Genomic DNA, 17,205 nt, shown 5'->3' with positions numbered 1-17,205 from the left:
GTCTTGAGCTTGGTCTACCAAACCCATGACTTCATCTTTCCCGCGAGGGGTTGCTCTTTCTCTCTCTCTCCTAATGTTCAGCATGCACGCTAGAGACGTACGTCTTCGTATTCTGTTATCCAGGGGACGTTGGATAGAGTGCCCAGCATTTGCCTGGCCTGCCGGCTCTGGGGTCCGGTGGGAGCGTTGTCCTCGTGGATATTACGAGAACCGCGCTTTGCACCCTCAGTCTCCCGCCGGAAACGTGGCGCCACATGTGCAAAATGTTGTAGATATCTCGGAACACCCCGTGTACCGGACAGTCCATCTGTAGTTCATTTTTTATGCTTATTCCTGACCACAAAAAGTAGTACTCTCTCCGCGGACAGAAGCAAGAGACGGGTTTAGTGGAGAGGCAGACAGACATACGCAGAGATACTTGTGTGAATGGGCCCAAGATTTAGAAAGCCCGGAGTCACTCGTTGCAACAGGGAACAGCAGAAGTTGATTGCGAAATATATTATTCATGATTGTGAGAAAAAAGGAGCGAGGACATAGCGTGAGTCTAAAATCTAATTGGTCGGGTTTTCCGTGAGCGTAGTTGCTGATGAGGTTGATGTTGTGTATATGTGTTTGCCGTCAAAGATGAATATATCCGCCTCCTACCACTCTTGTCTCTCAGGAGAGACATTTTTGGTTTGTGAGCAGGTAAAAAATAAAATCAAGCCAGAAAGAAGAAACATTGCGACCAAAAAAGAGACATTCGAGTGTCCCTTTTCCCTATCGCCATCTGTGCCCTTGCCTTCTCCTTCACCCCCCCCCACCCCCCCCCCCCCCCCCCCCCCCCCCCTCTCCTCATTTTCTTTTCCCTGGCTGGGTACAAAATGTGTTTGCTGCACCTCGCTCAAGAGAGATCAAGAGTGAGTGAGAGAGAGAGGGGGGAGAGAGACAGAGAGGGAGAGCTATGTGTATGTAAAATGGGAGGAAAGTTATACATCATTATACAACCGACCAAATGCTCCATAATTCGAGGGAAGTGAACCGGCGCCGCCTCTTCTCTCCCCTGAAAACCCCCAAGACCAAACATGACAAAGAGGCGCGGCGCTGTGGTCGCTGCCCCGGGGTATTTTTGTTGATTCGCATCGCATTTATTTGCATGATCCGTTTGTCCCTCATGTTCTACGGCTTGGACACCTGTTCCTTTCGGAAGAACTTGAAGAACAGGATGGGGATCACCAGTTGGAACGCCAGACAGATCCAGAACCAGTAACTTGATACGCCCGGCATCAGGCCCTGCGAGAAATCGGGGAACGTCGTGTTGGCCGACAGAGCGTTGGGGCTCGTCGCGCGGGCAAGCATCGTAAAGGCACTGCCCACGATCTGCGCCCCGATGAGGACGGCCAACACGTGCTGGCGCGTCAGCGTCGCCAGCAGCATCATACCCAGGCCGACACCCTGGATGTTGTCCAGGAGGCCGAGCCACAGCCAGAGGCAGCGAGACAGGATGGCTGAGCCGACGGGTCCGCCGGCCCAGGGGAGATACATGCCCATACTGCTCGTGCCCCAGAGCATCTGCGCCCAGCGGGGAGCACACAGGCCGATGGCGAAGATTGGCAGGAGCCAGGTGTGGCTCTCAGAGAAGAAGGAGAAAACGTAGAGGATGATGGCCCAGAGGACGACGAAGAAGCCAAGGGCGAGTAGGACGACGCCCCACCCGGGGATGAACTGCGACGCGAAGAGGAACTGCCAGTTGCGACCGTAAGGGGCCGACAGCCAGTAGTTCTGGATGATGATCATGATGAAGAAGACGGGGACGAGCTTGCGGCGGACGAGGGAGATGTAGAAGCCCGGGATGTTGTCCGGTGCCTGGCGGTAGTAGTCGGGAAGGCCGAAGAAGAGGATGAGACCGATGGCCCAGAGCAAGATGGCGACGGGCACGCAGACGACCAGAGCCTTGGGGATAGTAGTGCCGTCGAAGAAGGCCATCGGCGACGTCTCTGGGGTGTGCGTGAGAGACCCCCAGTACCAAAGCATCAGGGAGTACACCTGGGCGACACCGGCAACGGCGAGAGCGCGAGTGATCCATTGCTTCGTCGGGGCACCGCCCTCGTCTCCGAAGTTGAGCGCGAAAGACAGCGCACCGGCACTGGCGCCGGCTGCGTAGATGGCGGTGGCGGCGTCCTGCATGGCAGCACGGCTCTGCCAGGGGGTGAGATAAGGCGAAAGGCCCAGAAGGAGGAAGGCCAGGCCAAAGAAGAGCCATGGAAGCGACAGGGCGTAGACCGACTTCGTAAAGCGGACCATGATCCACCAGAGGGCCGATGTGACGAGGTACGTCGACGCGACGATGTAAAGCTTGAGGGGCGTCTGGTTGGTCTCGCCCGTGAGGAGGACGATCTGGTACGAGTTGATGGAGATGACTTGACTGAAGGCGAGGAAGAAGGCGTAAACGGGCCAGTCGCCGATACGAATCGACAGAATCCTGCGAGTAAAAGAGGTTAGAGATGGGAGAGTTCAGCCACTTATCCAGGGGGGCAGGCTACTTACTTCTTGAGACCCGTGGGCGCGTTGTAGTTATCACCCAAAAGGAACTCGTCATCAACGGGGCTGTCGTCATAACGAGAGGCCCCGGTGAGACCGCTCGGCGTGCGGCTACGACCACGCTCTCCGTCGAACTTGGCCCCGAGACCCTTGCTCGAGCCCGGACGGCTAGGCGCGGGACTTCTTGACCGACTGTGGTCTCGGCGACCCAACTTGGCGTCACGATACCTTGCAAACCACTTCTTCTCACTCTTCTTGAGGAAGTTCTCAATGCAGAGATCGTTGCCCGAGTTCTTGGCCGTCAAGCCGTTCAGCATCTCTTCGAACTCGGCGTAGAACTCGCCGTTCTTATCAGTGAAGTTCTGGTCGACGTTTTGCAGCTTGAGGTCGTGGCGGTCACCGACGACATCGGGCAGAGACAGCTGAGAGCTGTTGCGCTGCTGCTTGTAGAAGCTCGGTTGAGGCAGGCCGAGACCGTCGAAACCGGGCGTCTGGGGCGACGAAATGTCGTTCTGGGCGCGGATGGCGAAGCTGTCCACGCTCACCATACTCTCACGACCGTTGGAGAAATCGCGAGGTGCGAGCATGCTGTCACGGCCACCGATGGAGCTCGAGAAGGAGCTGCGGCGGGAAGAAGGGATGGTAGACCACGGCATGTTGGGCGTGCCGAGGTCGGGTGAGTTGATGCGGCCCGCGGGGCTGGCGATGCGGCTCGGAGGCGGGAGCGGTGACGGCGCCCTTGAGCCGGTGGGCGTAAGTTCCGCACCAAACTCGCTGACGGCGACACTTGATCTCAGAGACGAGTCCGTCAGGTTGCGGATGCCGCCGGCCTTCTTTTGCTTAGCAGCCTCCTTGTTGTGGATCTTGATCGAGTCGTTGTAGAGCGTGTCGAGTTGCCTGATCCACTGCGCGACGGGGAAACGCTGCTTGGCGCTCCAGGCGCGCATGAGGGCTCGTTTTCTGGGCTTGCAGCTGAGGGCAGAAGCAATGGCCTGCTTGAACTGCTGGAGCAAATGGGCGGGACTCATCGACTCGACCGTGTACCAGAAACCGGGCATCTGACCGAGACCACCAACACGGGCACCAACACCCAGGGCACCCTTACGACCGAACTCGACGGCGACCAGACCGAACGGTTCGTCACGGGAAGGAATGAGGGCAAATTCAGCACCGCTAAAGATGTAGGGGGGCAGTTGGGTGAACTCGGGCTTGCTGAAGACTCGGCCGGGGTACTTCTCCATGAGCTTGTTGAGCTTCAGGGCCGCAAACTTGCCGTACAAATCGATGACGGGACCGACGCAGATCAGCTGGACGGAGGGGTACTTCTCTAGGACGCTGGGGAACAGATCGGCAATCAGGTCAACACCCTTTTGCAAACTCCATCTGCCGACGAAGACGAACAGGTCGGCGTTGGGGTTGACCTCCAGACCAGCCCACTCCTGGGCTTGTCTTCGGAGAGTGGCTCGGTTGGCCTCAAAGGTCTCGTCAATCTTGATATCGTCCTGGTGGTTGGCGATGTCCTCCTCGGGGTTCCATTCGCCAGTGTCGGAGGGATCGGGGTTAGGTAGCTGACCAATGTTTTTCAAACTCCAGAAAATGGGGTAACGAGCCAGGGAACGGTCACCGTACTTCTTGGACACACCGACAGCACCAAAACCGCGCTGGTGAATACGGAGGTAACTGGCGGCGGCGTGCAAAAGGTTGAAAGCCGAACCATACTGGACGTAGTCCTTGACGACCTTGGCCGGGAGGTTGAAGACGCTGTAGACTTCCTTCTGCTCTTCTTCGGTCCTCATGGGCCACATACCCTGGAACTCGGCGTTGTGCAGAGACAAGCAGACGGGGATGGTTTGCGGCAAGAGGTAGAGGGGGGCGGCAGCACCGTGGTAATCGTTAATGTGGTAGATGTCGGCGCTGAAGCGGCGGATCGACTCGGCGATACAGCTGTTCCAGGCGCAGTACAGGATGGCACTCTCGAGATCATCCATACGAGCGATGTAGGGGTCGGCCTTGGTTTGTTGGCGGAAGATGGGAGCATCAAGCAGGACGTACGTAATGTTCTTGTAGACGTGGTAGTAGACCTTGACCTCGAAGGAGTCGCCCATGACCTCGACAAACATCGGCTCGGCCTCGTTTTCCATGGGGTAGTCGACGTCGCCGACACAGGGAACGACCCAGATGAGATCGACGTGCGTGAGCGCCTGACTCATGAGCTTGGCCATGACACCAAGACCACCGATCTTGATGCTGATCTTCCAGTCGTCGATGTTGTACTCCATGGTGGCAATGAGGACCTTCCTTCGGGGGGCGCCACCGGTGGCTGCCGCGGCAGCCGGCGTGACGAGGGGGGACGGAGGAATTTGGGACATCTCGAGACTTTTGCCTTTTTCGCCGAAGTTAATGTTGGACTCATTCCCGAGCTTGAGTGGTAACCAACCCTTCTTGGAGAATCCCGACTTGTTAATCTTGACCTGGTAAAATCCTTTCATGTAGATCCAGCCGGCCAGTCCTGCGAGGATGATGGGCATGAGGCCGAGGAGGAAGAAGAAGATGATCTGAATCCACATGTTGCCCTGGGGAACGGCGACGTAGTTCCAGTTGGCGTCGTTGAGGACCATCTTGTAGGAAAGCGCGGGCATCGGGGGCGGCGACGTCAGATTGACGATGTTGTCGGACAAACTGCTCGGGGGAAGACGGTCAAGGACACCGTCGCCGTTGGGGTCGCCATAGATGAAGGAAGCATCCGGTTGGTTGTCCGGGTTAATACCCCAGAGGTTGAGTTGGATCTGGGCAGGCCATTCATACATGAAGTGCAACTCCCACTGGTTGTTCCCGACCTGGGTCATCAGGTTGGGCAGACCGGCATCGTATCCCCACTTGTTAAACGGTCCGTGGAGGAAGATGTGAGGCCAGCGGCGGGAGAAGGGGATGTCGCTGCTGTCTGAGTGCTGGATGAAGGAAGACGAACCAAGGGGCTTGCTGAAATACTGAACCATGAGATGCTGGCCCTCCCATTTCTGGAGGTCGGTTCCCTCCCAAGCCTGGGGGATCATACGCTGCCTGGCGCCGGTGTACGTCATCCAGTTGCTCCAGCTCGAGCCCCAGTTGGTGCTGTAGCGCCACTTGGTGGCGCCAGGGGCGGCGTGGTTGATGAAGTACTCGCTGCCGCTCTGTTCCATCAGCGAGCGTGAGTAGTTGGCGGTGGCGGGGAAGGTAACGGGGTTGTATGGCTTGCCAAAGCGGACGAGGAAATGGTCCACGGCGTTTGTCGAGTTGCCGTTGGGCGCAGCCGTGTTGTTGGCTGTGATCTTGACAATACCATCAGGCACGTTCTGGAGGTTGGCGGACCACTTCCACACGGAGGCGATAGCACCAGTCCACGACTCCTTTTCAATGGGGTCCATGGAACCGCAGACGGGAGTGTCGAAGGTGAGGTTGCTCCTGGTGTTTCCGTCGACGGTGACGTAGGCTGAAATAGACCTCGTCACGGTATTGCAGTCCATCTCGGTCGAAAATTTGAAAGCGATGGGGATCCTGCCGTTGGCGTCGGTCGAGTCGATGGGAGCATCGTGGCCAGGCTCGAAACCGGTGATAGAAGGCGCAATCTCCAACCATTCTCTGTCAGGGACGTAGGCTCGGAATTCAAAGGGCGACATGGTAATGCTGCTGATGCAGCCGGCCTTGTGGCCGGCACCCTTGAATCCGTTGTCCTTGGTTGAGGTCTCGAGAGTGATGGCGGCGTCGGTGCTGAATAGGTTCCGGACCTTGGTGTTTCCATCAAAAGGCGAGAGGAAAGCTTCTGCCTCTTTGCTGCAGTCGAATTCGTACGTCGTCTCGTTCGGGCTGTTGTGGTACACCAGCCAGACCGGATCATCCGTCTTGTTCTGGTTGCTCAAGTAGCCACGCGCCACACTCCAGATGCCCGTCTCGGTAGCGACGCCACTGCCGTTGTACTGGACGCCATGCGTCTTGTTGGACAGCTGCTCGAGAAGCCAGCCGCTCTCAAGGACGGGATATTCTTCGCGGAAAGCGAACAGACGCTTCATCCAGTTGCGAACAGACGCCGAAGGATCACGGTGGTCATAGGCCACGGTTTCGTCCTCGCAACCCTTCCTGCCCTTACTGATTGGCCAGCCGACATACACCGAATTGTCGCCGGCATAGCAACCGTGAATCTTCCATGCCTGTGCAGGGGAAAAAGCTTGACGACCAAAGACGTAGTTCTCGGCGGTGTTGTCCAATACGTAAAAGTTTTGCTCTTCGCCATAGTAAACCAGGGGGGCGCCGGGAAGGAGCATCGTCGTGATGAAATAGGCGAGAAGCATACGCTCCGTCCCGAGCTCGATGGCAGGCCATCGGAAAACGTCCTGGTTGGTGACGCCGTACAAATGGCGAGGGTCGAATTCGCCCGTGTTCGCATTGTAGAAGTCGTTGGTCAGGATCATCTGGTTCCAGGTCTGAACCCAGTCCGTCGGGAGATCGTATCCAGCCTCGAGGTTACCGCTCATGCCGAGGAAACGGGTCATGAAACGGTAAATGGAGTAGTGAAAGGCACCGGCATCAAGGGCGCTCTTACCGTGCTCGCGGATGAAGCTGCCCGACGTGGAAGCGCTGGTTGAATCCAAGGCAACGGCGTCGGCGAGTTCCAAGGCGGAGGCCATTTCTGGGGTTCGGCCACGTCCGAGATAGATGGATCCCAGCGTGTTACCACTGGTGATTTCGCCGACGACCATGAAGTTTTCCTTGCCGAGATCCTTTGCGCACTTTCGCATGGCGGTACTCCACTCGGCCTGCGCGTCAACGGTGACCTGGACGGCTTTGTCGATACGGTATCCATCGATGTCGAGCATTTGAATCGTCATGCACGAGTACAGTTCGAGACGTTGACGGACCGAGGGAACCCATTCACGAAGACGGTCCTGCACGGAAGCGAACTTTGCCAATTGACGCTGCCAGTCGGGGAAAACACCGAAAGCCTCAATGTCACCATACTGGTCGAAATCGCTGTTATAGCAGCCCTTTAGCTGTGCCTCAACGTCTGGGCCAACGGGTTTGCCGTCTTCGAACCAGAAAGCCGGGTACTCGCAGCTTTCGTTGTACTCGTTGCCAATGTTGAAGTCGAGGTATTGTCGAGACGTCTTCCATAGAACCTTGTGCTCGTCGGTCCGAAACGGTGTCGATTCGTTGAGGTATCCTTCGAAACCGATCAAGTCACCCATACTACAAGAAACAGTGAGTGACGGCAATGCCGCAGCGGGCTACTGGATACTCACGTTGCCATGGTCTGGTCCAGAACCACATACATGCCCCTCCTATGGATCTCGTCGATGGCCTCTTGCCATGCCGTGATGTTGCCGTAGTGCTTGTCGAGAAGGGTGAGATCGAGGGGCTAGAAGGAGGTCCCTGTTAGCATTTACGTCTCCAGCCCGCACGTCGGTGAAGGGGGGATGTTCTCGCACAGAGTAGGAATCCGCCTTCCAAGGGTCGTTAATGAAGGGGGATCCGGCGATGTAGAGCCCCTTGATGCCCATGCCCTGGATGTAGTCGAGAGTATCGACGAGACCAGCTATGTCACCGCCATGACGGAGCTGGTTACTCAAGATGTCATGTTCGAAAACCGTGCCATTGATATTGTCGTTGTCGGGGTCGCCGTTGACGAAACGGTCGATAAATAATGTGTAGAAGGGGAATCGCCAATTGTCTGGTGATTTCGCGAAGGTGTGGTTGCCTCCTCGCTTTCCGGAATACTCGAAGGGGTTCTTCGCCAGCCGGTTCTGGTTTAGGTTGTAGTCGATTTCGCTCGCGGTGAACTTGAGGCCAGAAACGAGTGTTGATGAGGCGGTAAGGAGTGTAAGTGCCCAAGCCAATACTGAATTAGACATTGTTACTCTTACTCGCCGGGAGGGGCGAGTGAGCAAAATTGTACAACAAAAAATAAAACAGGAATGAGTGACGAAGTGAAGCTCGAATGAGTGTGGTGGCGATGGCGGGTTGGGGGGAGGAGAGAAAGGCCGCGAAGCAGACCAGCAAGCAAGCAAGAACGAATGACGAGATGAGACAAGCAAGGCAAGGCGCGGGACGGATGGGAAGAAAACTCGGCCGTCAAACACCACGCTGGTACCGATGGAAAAGAAAAGGGGGTAATCTCGTGGGAGCTTGGGTCAACTCAATCGCAATGTGCCCCAGACTGAAGTGCGGCGTAAAGGGGGATCACTGGGACAGAGAGAGAGAGAGGCACAGGTACTCTGTACACACAGGCGCAGGCGTAGGCATAGGCGCATGAGCAGGCATATGCACAGCAGGCTCCAGAGTGGCTGGGGGCCATGGAAAAGTGACTTCCACGAAGGATCTGTCCGTCCGCCTCGCCTCTCAAGGCTCCAGTTTCGCCGTCGTCTGCGGTTTTGGGAGAAGGGGGAGGACGGATGGGCGGGGGCGGCAGAGTGGGATGCAGGCCGCAGGGCGCTGATTCCGTGATGGTGATGGGGGCCCCCTTGCGCAGGAACGGGCCAGCCGAATCGCTAGCTCTTCAAGCTCCACGCTCCCCCATGTTCCCATTGTGCGAGTGAGTCTCCGTACCTCAGTGAGAGAGGGAGAACTGAGTGACAGAGGGAGGCAGAGAGAAAGAGAGAGGTATCCGTAGCCGTGCGGATACTCCTCTTGTTCGTCCAGCCCCTCTCTGTGGTGGGTATCAACCGCAGACTACGGTGTACATGACAATGGGGTGGCTCTGGGGGTGGTCGGGCTAATTCTGGCTATACGAAGTTTGGAATATGGATATGCATAGGGTGCAGGCAAATGCCTGGATGGCAGCGAACCATGAGGGCGATAGGAGATTGATGAGCCCCGTCTTGGATTACCCTTTTGGATGATTCCCACCACAGAGACTGTCCAATACGGTGGTTCCGAAGTCAGAGGTGGCAGGGGTCCATATTCAAGGGCCAAGGATAGGCTGGCACGACGTGGTGCTTCCTGTTGGTCGATTCGGGCGGGCTCCGTCTGTCGGTCGAGGCATCCGCTGTCAGTCGGCCCCTGGCCAGTGGACGTGCTCTGTTGCATCGAGTCAGTTTTACTTTGTGTGGCTCCCCCCTCCCCCCAGAAGAATACGAGGCGTTGGAGACGAAGTGCTGGGCTATCAGAACGGATGATCCATGCTCTCCGAGATTGTGCAGAAGCAGTGATTTCCCAGTCGGGACAACTGAGGCTGAGGAGCCAGAGCCCGCCCGGTGCGGTGAGTGCAATTCAATAGGACGGACAGACAGCATTCGAACGGGTTCATCTCAACTGGTGAAGGTGTGGTGGCACTTAGTCCATGACCGCCGTCCATGGATTTGGGTTGGAGGGTGAAAAGGCGAGTGGCACATCGAGTTGATCCTGGTATGAGTGGACTGGGCCAAGAAAGAAACGTGTACGATCGTGACAGTGACGTCGCCTTGCCGCGAAGCTAAAGCAGGAGAAGACAAATCCAGCAGGGTGGAAGGATTTTCAGAAGGAAGGGTGAAAAAAAGAAAGTCGGGGTCGGCGTAGACTGTCAAACCTGGGAGAATGTGAGGATGGTGTGTCGTCGCGAACAACCGGTAGACAGAAATAGGGAGAGAAAGTGGCAGAGCAAGAGAAACGAAGAGGACTTCCAAGCCACAGTGGATAACGATAGGGACGATTGGACACGTCCTGAGAAAGCACGGCCAATCTTTTGCCGCCGTTCCGACCACATCAGCCACAGGCGAGCGGCACGCACCCAACCGTTTTTTCCCATTCCCGCAAGGCTATTTTATTTTGCCTCTTGCCGGCAGGGCCCTCTCCACCACGGTACGTAACTATGTGATACCTGCAGGGGCTACAGCCCATGTCGTTCCACCTTACCGGTGCTAGTTCGGATATGCCCCCACTAGAAGTGTCCACTTGGGCACGAGGAAGTATCCTAGAATGGGACGACATCGACACATCAACCGGGGCTTCTGGTCGAGCCACCATGGGCCGGAGTTGCACCTGGACGTAGTGCGGGGCTATACTATAGCTCCCTGTCCAACTCCCCCCTTCACGGTGCAGCATCTGTCGCCGTCGTCGACAATCGGCCCTGTGTGAGTGTTGCGCACACCAACAAGAAAGCAGGACCAGAGTAGAGAGAAAGGGAAGAGAAGCAGTCGAACTGACGAGTCAGAGGCGGATCACCGATAGTTATGGCCACTCATCGCCCTGTTAGGCACTGGCTCCCCTTGGCTGGCGGCTCTAGGCTCTGGGCACTGCTCTGGGCGCGCTGAAACAGGGCAGAAAGGAAAAAGCCTTCCAGGAGGGATATGCTGAGGAAGAGAGGAAGGATCCTTGGTGCCAATGCGAGGAACAGGGACAGTAGAGTCCAAATCAGCAGACCCGCCAAGGAGTAGCTAGCTAAGGCCTTTATCCCTTTTCTCTCCTTTTTCCTTTTCTTTCTGGTGTCTTTTCGTCAGACGTCCGCCACCCTGTCAGTGCCGTGTCTCATCGTGACCATTGGTTGTTCGTGTCCGGGGCTGCCCAGGCTACTGCTACTCGAGCAATTCTCGTTTTCCAGGAGGCGGGGGAAAGTCGATATAGGAGGGCTGTCGCTCGTCGCCCCCCGTCGGACTAGGACGCGCTGGTTTGGCGATGCGTTTATACATCGTAGAGTTTGCGTATAGTGGCCCGGTTGGGCGGTAATGTGGAACTGAACCAGTGGAAGTTGTGTGACCAAGTCGGGCGACGAAAAGTGTGAGCAGCGAGCGACAATGGTGCGGATGGTTCTTACTAAGGGATAAAGGACTCGCTCATGTATGCACCAACCAAAACACGTCGGCTCTTCTTATCGTTGTCTGGACACACGTATTGCAGGTCACTTAGGTATCTCCTACCCTACCTGCCTTAGGTACTGATGACTGGTGCAACATGTGCACCCTACAGGGGCGACTACTGGCGGCAGCCCTTGTTCTTGCCTTGATGCGCTTTTTTGAGATTACCAGCTGTCTGTGTCCGTTTGGATACAGATTATCCGTACTCTAATCTGTGTATGTAGTTATCAGCCCTCGACCAAGAACTGTCGTCGGGCGACGGACCTGCGGCGCAGACAAGCAAATACTAAGCAACCCCGCCAATTGCATCAAGCAGCCGCCTCAATTCATCAAGCACACCAAGCACACCAGACGCGCCACTAGGCCCGCCGTTAAGCACTGCGCCCAAGAGGGCACTTCCCAGCTTGTTTGTCTGTATTGGCGCCAACACCAACACCGTCGCCGCCTTCCTTCCTCCCGCCGCCGTGCCACCGCCCACCCGCCAACCGTCGACGACACGACACGACACGAGACGCGCCGTTGACGGGGTTGACGGGGTTGACGGTTTTGACGGGTCTGACAGTTTGACGCTCACTGCCTCTTCAGCTTTTCCACGGATCCCTGAGTACCAATTGTGCCGCGTCGCACCACTACGCCGCATCGGGATAAGCGTAGTCCCCTATGTGGGACAAGAAGAAGGAGAGTAAAAAGTTCCAAGGCCCTTCCAACTTCCAAGGCCGCACCGTTGGTCGCGCCGGCGCGTCTTGGCAGGGGAAACGAGGGGGGGGGGCCGCTGGGCGAATAAGGTACAGCATGCACTGGACTGGATTGCAGTCTGCCCACAGGTTACAGAGCACCCACAGCAGCACTGCGCGAACCATTTCTCTCGCTGTTGGCTGTGTTTTCTTATTGGTGCGCGCCTGTTCCAATCACAACAAGCGGATTCGCTAGTGGCGCTGACTACTGGTGTGAATGTCTCTCCCACCACTCCAATTCCTCGCTCACATCCGTCATATCGCAAAAACTAACAGCATCTCATCCTACCTACGGATACTATGTATCCTATGCCGCAGCTGCGCATTGCTCGATCAGCACCTTAACCAGGCTTCTGGCTTTCACCTATCTCCTCCCCTTTTCCGCAATCCGTCTTTGGTGCTCTCTTTCTCTCTCTCCGACTTATCCGGTTCCATGCCTTACGTATCCTTACAGAGAGGCCTGAGGCCGCAAACCTATCGGTTGACAACTTGACACTCGCCTCCGTGAGCCCTCCTCTCCGTCACCTTTCCCTTTTAGGCACAAGCACAATCACACCTTCACACACCCCGGCTTGGCCTCCGTATAGACCGTTGGATCTCCGTCGCCGCTCATATTATCTGCTTGGGTTCAATTTCCTGTCGACCACCTGGCACATGTTGTTCATGGTTATTGACCGCGGTCCTTTACGCCCCCCCTCCTCGTGTGGGCCTCACTCGTCGTCCATCTGATCCGAGGCATTGACAGGCTGACCAAGTACGGCAAAGTTGCCAGGAACCCGTCATCTCCTTTAAGGCCTTTCCAAGCCTTTTCCAAGCCCATCCGTCTCCTTGAGGGTGAGGGTGAGGCTTCGGTGTCTTGCTCCCACCGCCTTTATGTCTAACAGAACAGTCTGACTGCAGTCGGCTTTTGCCTCCTTCTCCGCGCTGTAATACCTGTCTCGCGTACCTTGCATTGCCTCACACACGCAGTGCCGAGCGCTCGATTCTGCACCATGGCGCATCTTGTATCCGTACCTTTTGCACTGTAGTAATTTAATCACTGGCTGCAGAGAAGAGTTCCTTCGTCCGCTACTCTTTGACAACTCTTCCTCCCACACCCCTGGCCTCTTTCACTCTCTGCCCTCACTCTCTTCCTCCGTTGATCTCTACCCTCGTATCAACAGTGTCAGTCTCGCCTTGCCGCGGGTGGCCGCCCCTCTTCTTTCGCTGCCAATCGACTCCACGTCGCTCTCAAGTCACTCGTTTAATCTACCCGGTTTTCCCACCCCTTTTTTCCCAGTCCAACTCTCACTCTAGTCCGTCCACCCGTCCAGCTCCCAGTTCGGCACCACTCAAGCCGCCCGTCACTCGTTGTAATTCTCATTGAAGGGTTCCCCCGTCCATTCATTCGTTCATCGATCCATCCCCGAGGAGTTTGACAGTCCATCCTACATCCCAAAAGTCTATATCGTTGTTTGTGCGCGCCGCAACCTTCCCGACCCTATCCATTCCTTTCACCACGCTCACTTCAAAGCGCAACAACAACAACCAAAAAAGCCAATCGTTTAGCCATCGCCCTTACGCGGCGCAGTCTCTCGTTTTAATTACATCGACTCCAAGAGTCAACTTCACACACCAGCTATGCGTACCTCAACATTCGCCTGGGCTGCCCTTTCGGCCCTCTCGGCCTTGGTCACGGCCGCTGACCTCGAGGCATGGAAGTCGCGATCCATTTACCAGGTCATGATTGACCGTTACGCTCACGACGACGGCTCTACCGACCACGATTGCACGCTTTACCAGTTCTGTGGCGGCACCTGGAAGGGCCTGATGAACAAGCTCGACTACATCCAAGGTCAGCAACCTCCTGCACATCATGCCATGTCATGTCGTGCTTTTGACCCCGGCTCTCTTGCAGACCGACACAGTGAGACGAAGACTCGATGATTAACACTGACGTCCTGCAGATATGGGCTTCACTGCCATCCAGATCAGCCCTATCGTCAAGAACATGGATGACGACACCGCCGTCGGTGAGGCCTACCACGGCTACTGGTCACTTGACAACTACGCCCTCAACGACAAGTACGGCACCAAGGCCGACTTTGAGGCCCTCGTCACCGAGATGCACAAGCGTGACATGTACATTATGGTCGACGTCGTCGTCAACAACATGGTCCAGAAGCTCGAGGAACTCCCGCCCAAGCTCGACTACTCCAACTTCAACCCCTTCAACGACGAGAAGTACTTCCACCCCTACTGCAATGTCACCGAGTGGGACAATTCCACCGACTACCAGGACTGCTGGCTGTACCCCTACGGCGTTGCCCTCGCCGACTTGGCCACTGAGACCCAGCCCGTCGTCGACGAGTTCAGCAAGTGGATCAAGGAGCTCGTCTCCAACTACTCGATCGACGGACTCCGTATCGACGCCGCCAAGCACGTCAACGACGAATTCCTGCCCACCTTTGTCAACGCCTCGGGAGTCTTCGCCTTTGGCGAGGTCTTGACCGGCGCCCCCGCCGACTTCTGCCGCTACCAGACCCTGAACCTGCTGCCCGGCATGCCCAACTACATCGAGTACTACCCCCTGAACACCGTCTTCTTCAACGGCGACATGAACGAGCTCGCCGACTGGCGTAGCCAGGCCCGCGACGGCTGCACCGACATCTTCGCCCTCGGATCCTTCATCGAGAACCATGACATGCCGCGTTTCGCCGTCTACGACGACGATATTGCTCTCGCCAAGAACGCTATGGCCTACATTCTTTTGACGGATGGCATCCCCACCGGTGAGTACATACCTCCCTTCCCCCCTCCCCCCCTGCATCGAACCCCACCCCGTTCGGTGACGTATCAACCAGTGCTAACAAGCTTGTCTCAACAGTCTACCAGGGTCAAGAGCAGCACTTCAAGGGAAACTCGACGCCCTTCAACCGTGAGCCCCTCTGGGAGTCCAAGTACGACACGTCGGCGCCCATCTACACGATGACATCGACGCTCCTCAAGACGCGCAACCAGCTGCAGAGCCTGAACAACAACTTCGCCACGACGGCCTCTGAGCAGCTCTTTGTCGAGAACACGCACCTTTGCCTGCGCAAGGGCCCTGAGGGCGCCCAGGTCGTCTTCTGCATCACCAACAAGAGCTCCAAGGGCGACACATACGAGCTCAGCGTCGGCGGCTTCAACCCCGGCGACGAGGTGGTTGAGGTCCTCTCGTGCGCGACCAGCACCGCCGACGGCACCGGCAACGTCACCCTCTTCATGTCCAAGGGCGAGCCCAAGGCCGTTGTTCCTCTGGCCGCGCTCGACGGCACCGAGATCTGCGTTAACGGCACCAAGAAGGCCGGTGAGGACAGCGGCGCCGGCGCGCTCGGCAGCAGCGTGACGCTGGTCCTGGCCTCTGTTATGGCCGTCTCTTTCGCTCTCCTCGCATAAGCAAACCCCCATCGCTCTCGGGGTTGTGAAAGGAAGACCGAAATGGAAAAAAAAGGGAGGAGCGGCGAGAAAGGATGGAATAAAGCGCGGTCTCGCGTTGGAGTGTACTGCGAGCCAGTATACATGTTTGCTTTTCATAATTCCATGTCGAGTATTTGTTGCTATCACCTTTTTCCCCACTTGTTCTTCCTCGCGCGCGGAGTCGGGATAAGCAAGGGCGGCTACGACGCAGAACCAACCAGTATCTCTCCTTTTATCACTCTTGTGTATATATCCCTCCTGGTGCTTCCGGGCCGGCCGATTCCCAGTTCTCCGGCCAAGGTTCTCACACGGTCTGGTGAGTAATGTTATTCTCTGGTACGTTTGTATTGTTTAGTGTCTACCCTCCCCGTCCGCGACGGCGCCGCGATGGATGTCCCTCGGGTCGGCGATGCCATCGCGGGTCGGAAAGACAGACCGCATTTTTTTCTTAGCAGGCGCCCACGGGGACTCGTTTGTAGTGATACCAGACTCTTGAAATCCAAGAAATCAAGAAAAGATGAAAAGGAAAACAAAACCGAATGTCGTAATGCCAAACTTGGCTCACGCTGCCCATGGCACACAGCAGTGCCGGGTGTGGGCCTTCCGTGAAGGAAGAATCGACGGTGCATCCCACCGGACTCTGGTCCCGCGCCGCGGACTCATCACCTGAGGTTGCGGCGAGATACGTCGCCAAGGGGTGGTGGGGCGGTCTCCCTCCCCCTAACTACCTAGATACCTGCACTAGGTATTCTGTATTGCTTGTTCCCAATCGAGAGACAGATGGAGTCGCGCTAGGCGAGACCGTTCAGGGATATGATAAGTTACGTTTAAAACGGAGACCCCAATGCAGCCGAGAAAGCATGCTGCCATTTAAGTAAGTGGGCATGCCTACTTACGCTGTACGTACTCACCCTTGGCAAAGGGGGGGGGGGGGGGAGGGAGAGGGGCAGGCAGTCAAACGGGATTCCCATGTATCATACGGTACGGTATGCAGGCGTCATGGTCGTTAAGCGGTTGTTCCTCGGCGCTGAACCAGATCTGTTGGTCACTGTCGGCGTCTTCCGCCAGTGGGAAATTCTGGAGACCCTGATGGGGGTCAAGGGGGAGGGAGGCTCACCGTTGAAATCTTTTCCAGGGACCACGTGAACGACGAAAAAAGAGGAAAAAACCAGAAACGAAAGGAAAGAAGGGGAGAGGGGGGGGGACCGTATATCCCAAGGCGTAAACCGCTGCCGAGCCCGGTGGACGGGTCCGTCTCCTCCAAAGAAAACGAACCCTTTTTTACCCACAGCGCCCCCCCCCCCCCCCCCCCCCCCCGCGGGCTATTGAGAGGGGGGAAGAGAGAGGGGGAGATTTCGGTTCCGGTCGAGTCCGTTCGGGGTCGGGCAAGTCGGCTCGTCGGGGTGTTGTATTTCGGGTCTGCTGAACGACAACGTACCTAGGTACGTTGCATAAGGTCAGTAGGTAAGGTTGGAGCAATGAAATAAAAAACGGAACCAGATCCCCGGTTTTTTTTTTTTTCCTCTTGGCCCCTTGGGCGCGTTTGACAGGGTGATCGGAACACGAAGAAATTCAGCGTGCCGTTTTGGTCCGTTGGACGGTGGGGACTTGTTGTGGGGTGGTCCAATGAGCATTAGGCGGCTCCAAATGTTGGAACCCCCTGAGACCGGCTGATAGCATCGGTCGGCAGGTGAGTGAAGTCTCTCTGATTTTAG

The 17,205-nt window shown here is 56.6% G+C and overlaps 2 protein-coding genes across 2 annotated transcripts; one reads left to right on the top strand and one right to left on the bottom strand.

The window, feature by feature from the left end:
- Positions 1-832: 832 nt before the first annotated feature.
- On the bottom strand, positions 833-8,402 carry CDEST_08901 (Putative glycosyl hydrolase, family 13, catalytic domain, starch synthase, catalytic; the record flags this gene model as incomplete). The annotated part of the gene is made up of 4 exons (XM_062925060.1): positions 833-2,461; positions 2,527-7,740; positions 7,794-7,909; positions 7,980-8,402. The coding sequence occupies 4 exons, from the start codon at positions 8,400-8,402 to the stop codon at positions 1,159-1,161; spliced, it is 7,056 nt and encodes a 2,351-aa protein (XP_062781111.1). The 3' UTR covers positions 833-1,158.
- A 4,752-nt stretch (positions 8,403-13,154) lies between these two features.
- On the top strand, positions 13,155-15,863 carry CDEST_08900 (Putative glycosyl hydrolase, family 13, catalytic domain, alpha-amylase, Alpha-amylase, domain C). Its single transcript, XM_062925059.1, has 3 exons — positions 13,155-13,886; positions 13,999-14,823; positions 14,919-15,863. The coding sequence occupies exons 1-3, from the start codon at positions 13,673-13,675 to the stop codon at positions 15,467-15,469; spliced, it is 1,590 nt and encodes a 529-aa protein (XP_062781110.1). The 5' UTR covers positions 13,155-13,672; the 3' UTR covers positions 15,470-15,863.
- The last annotated feature ends 1,342 nt before the right edge of the window (positions 15,864-17,205 follow it).

This window comes from Colletotrichum destructivum, chromosome 5 (assembly GCF_034447905.1).
Source record: "Colletotrichum destructivum chromosome 5, complete sequence".
Lineage (NCBI taxonomy): Eukaryota > Fungi > Ascomycota > Sordariomycetes > Glomerellales > Glomerellaceae > Colletotrichum > Colletotrichum destructivum.
Note: the sequence above shows the minus strand (reverse complement) of the source record. Positions and strands in the feature narration are given on the sequence as shown.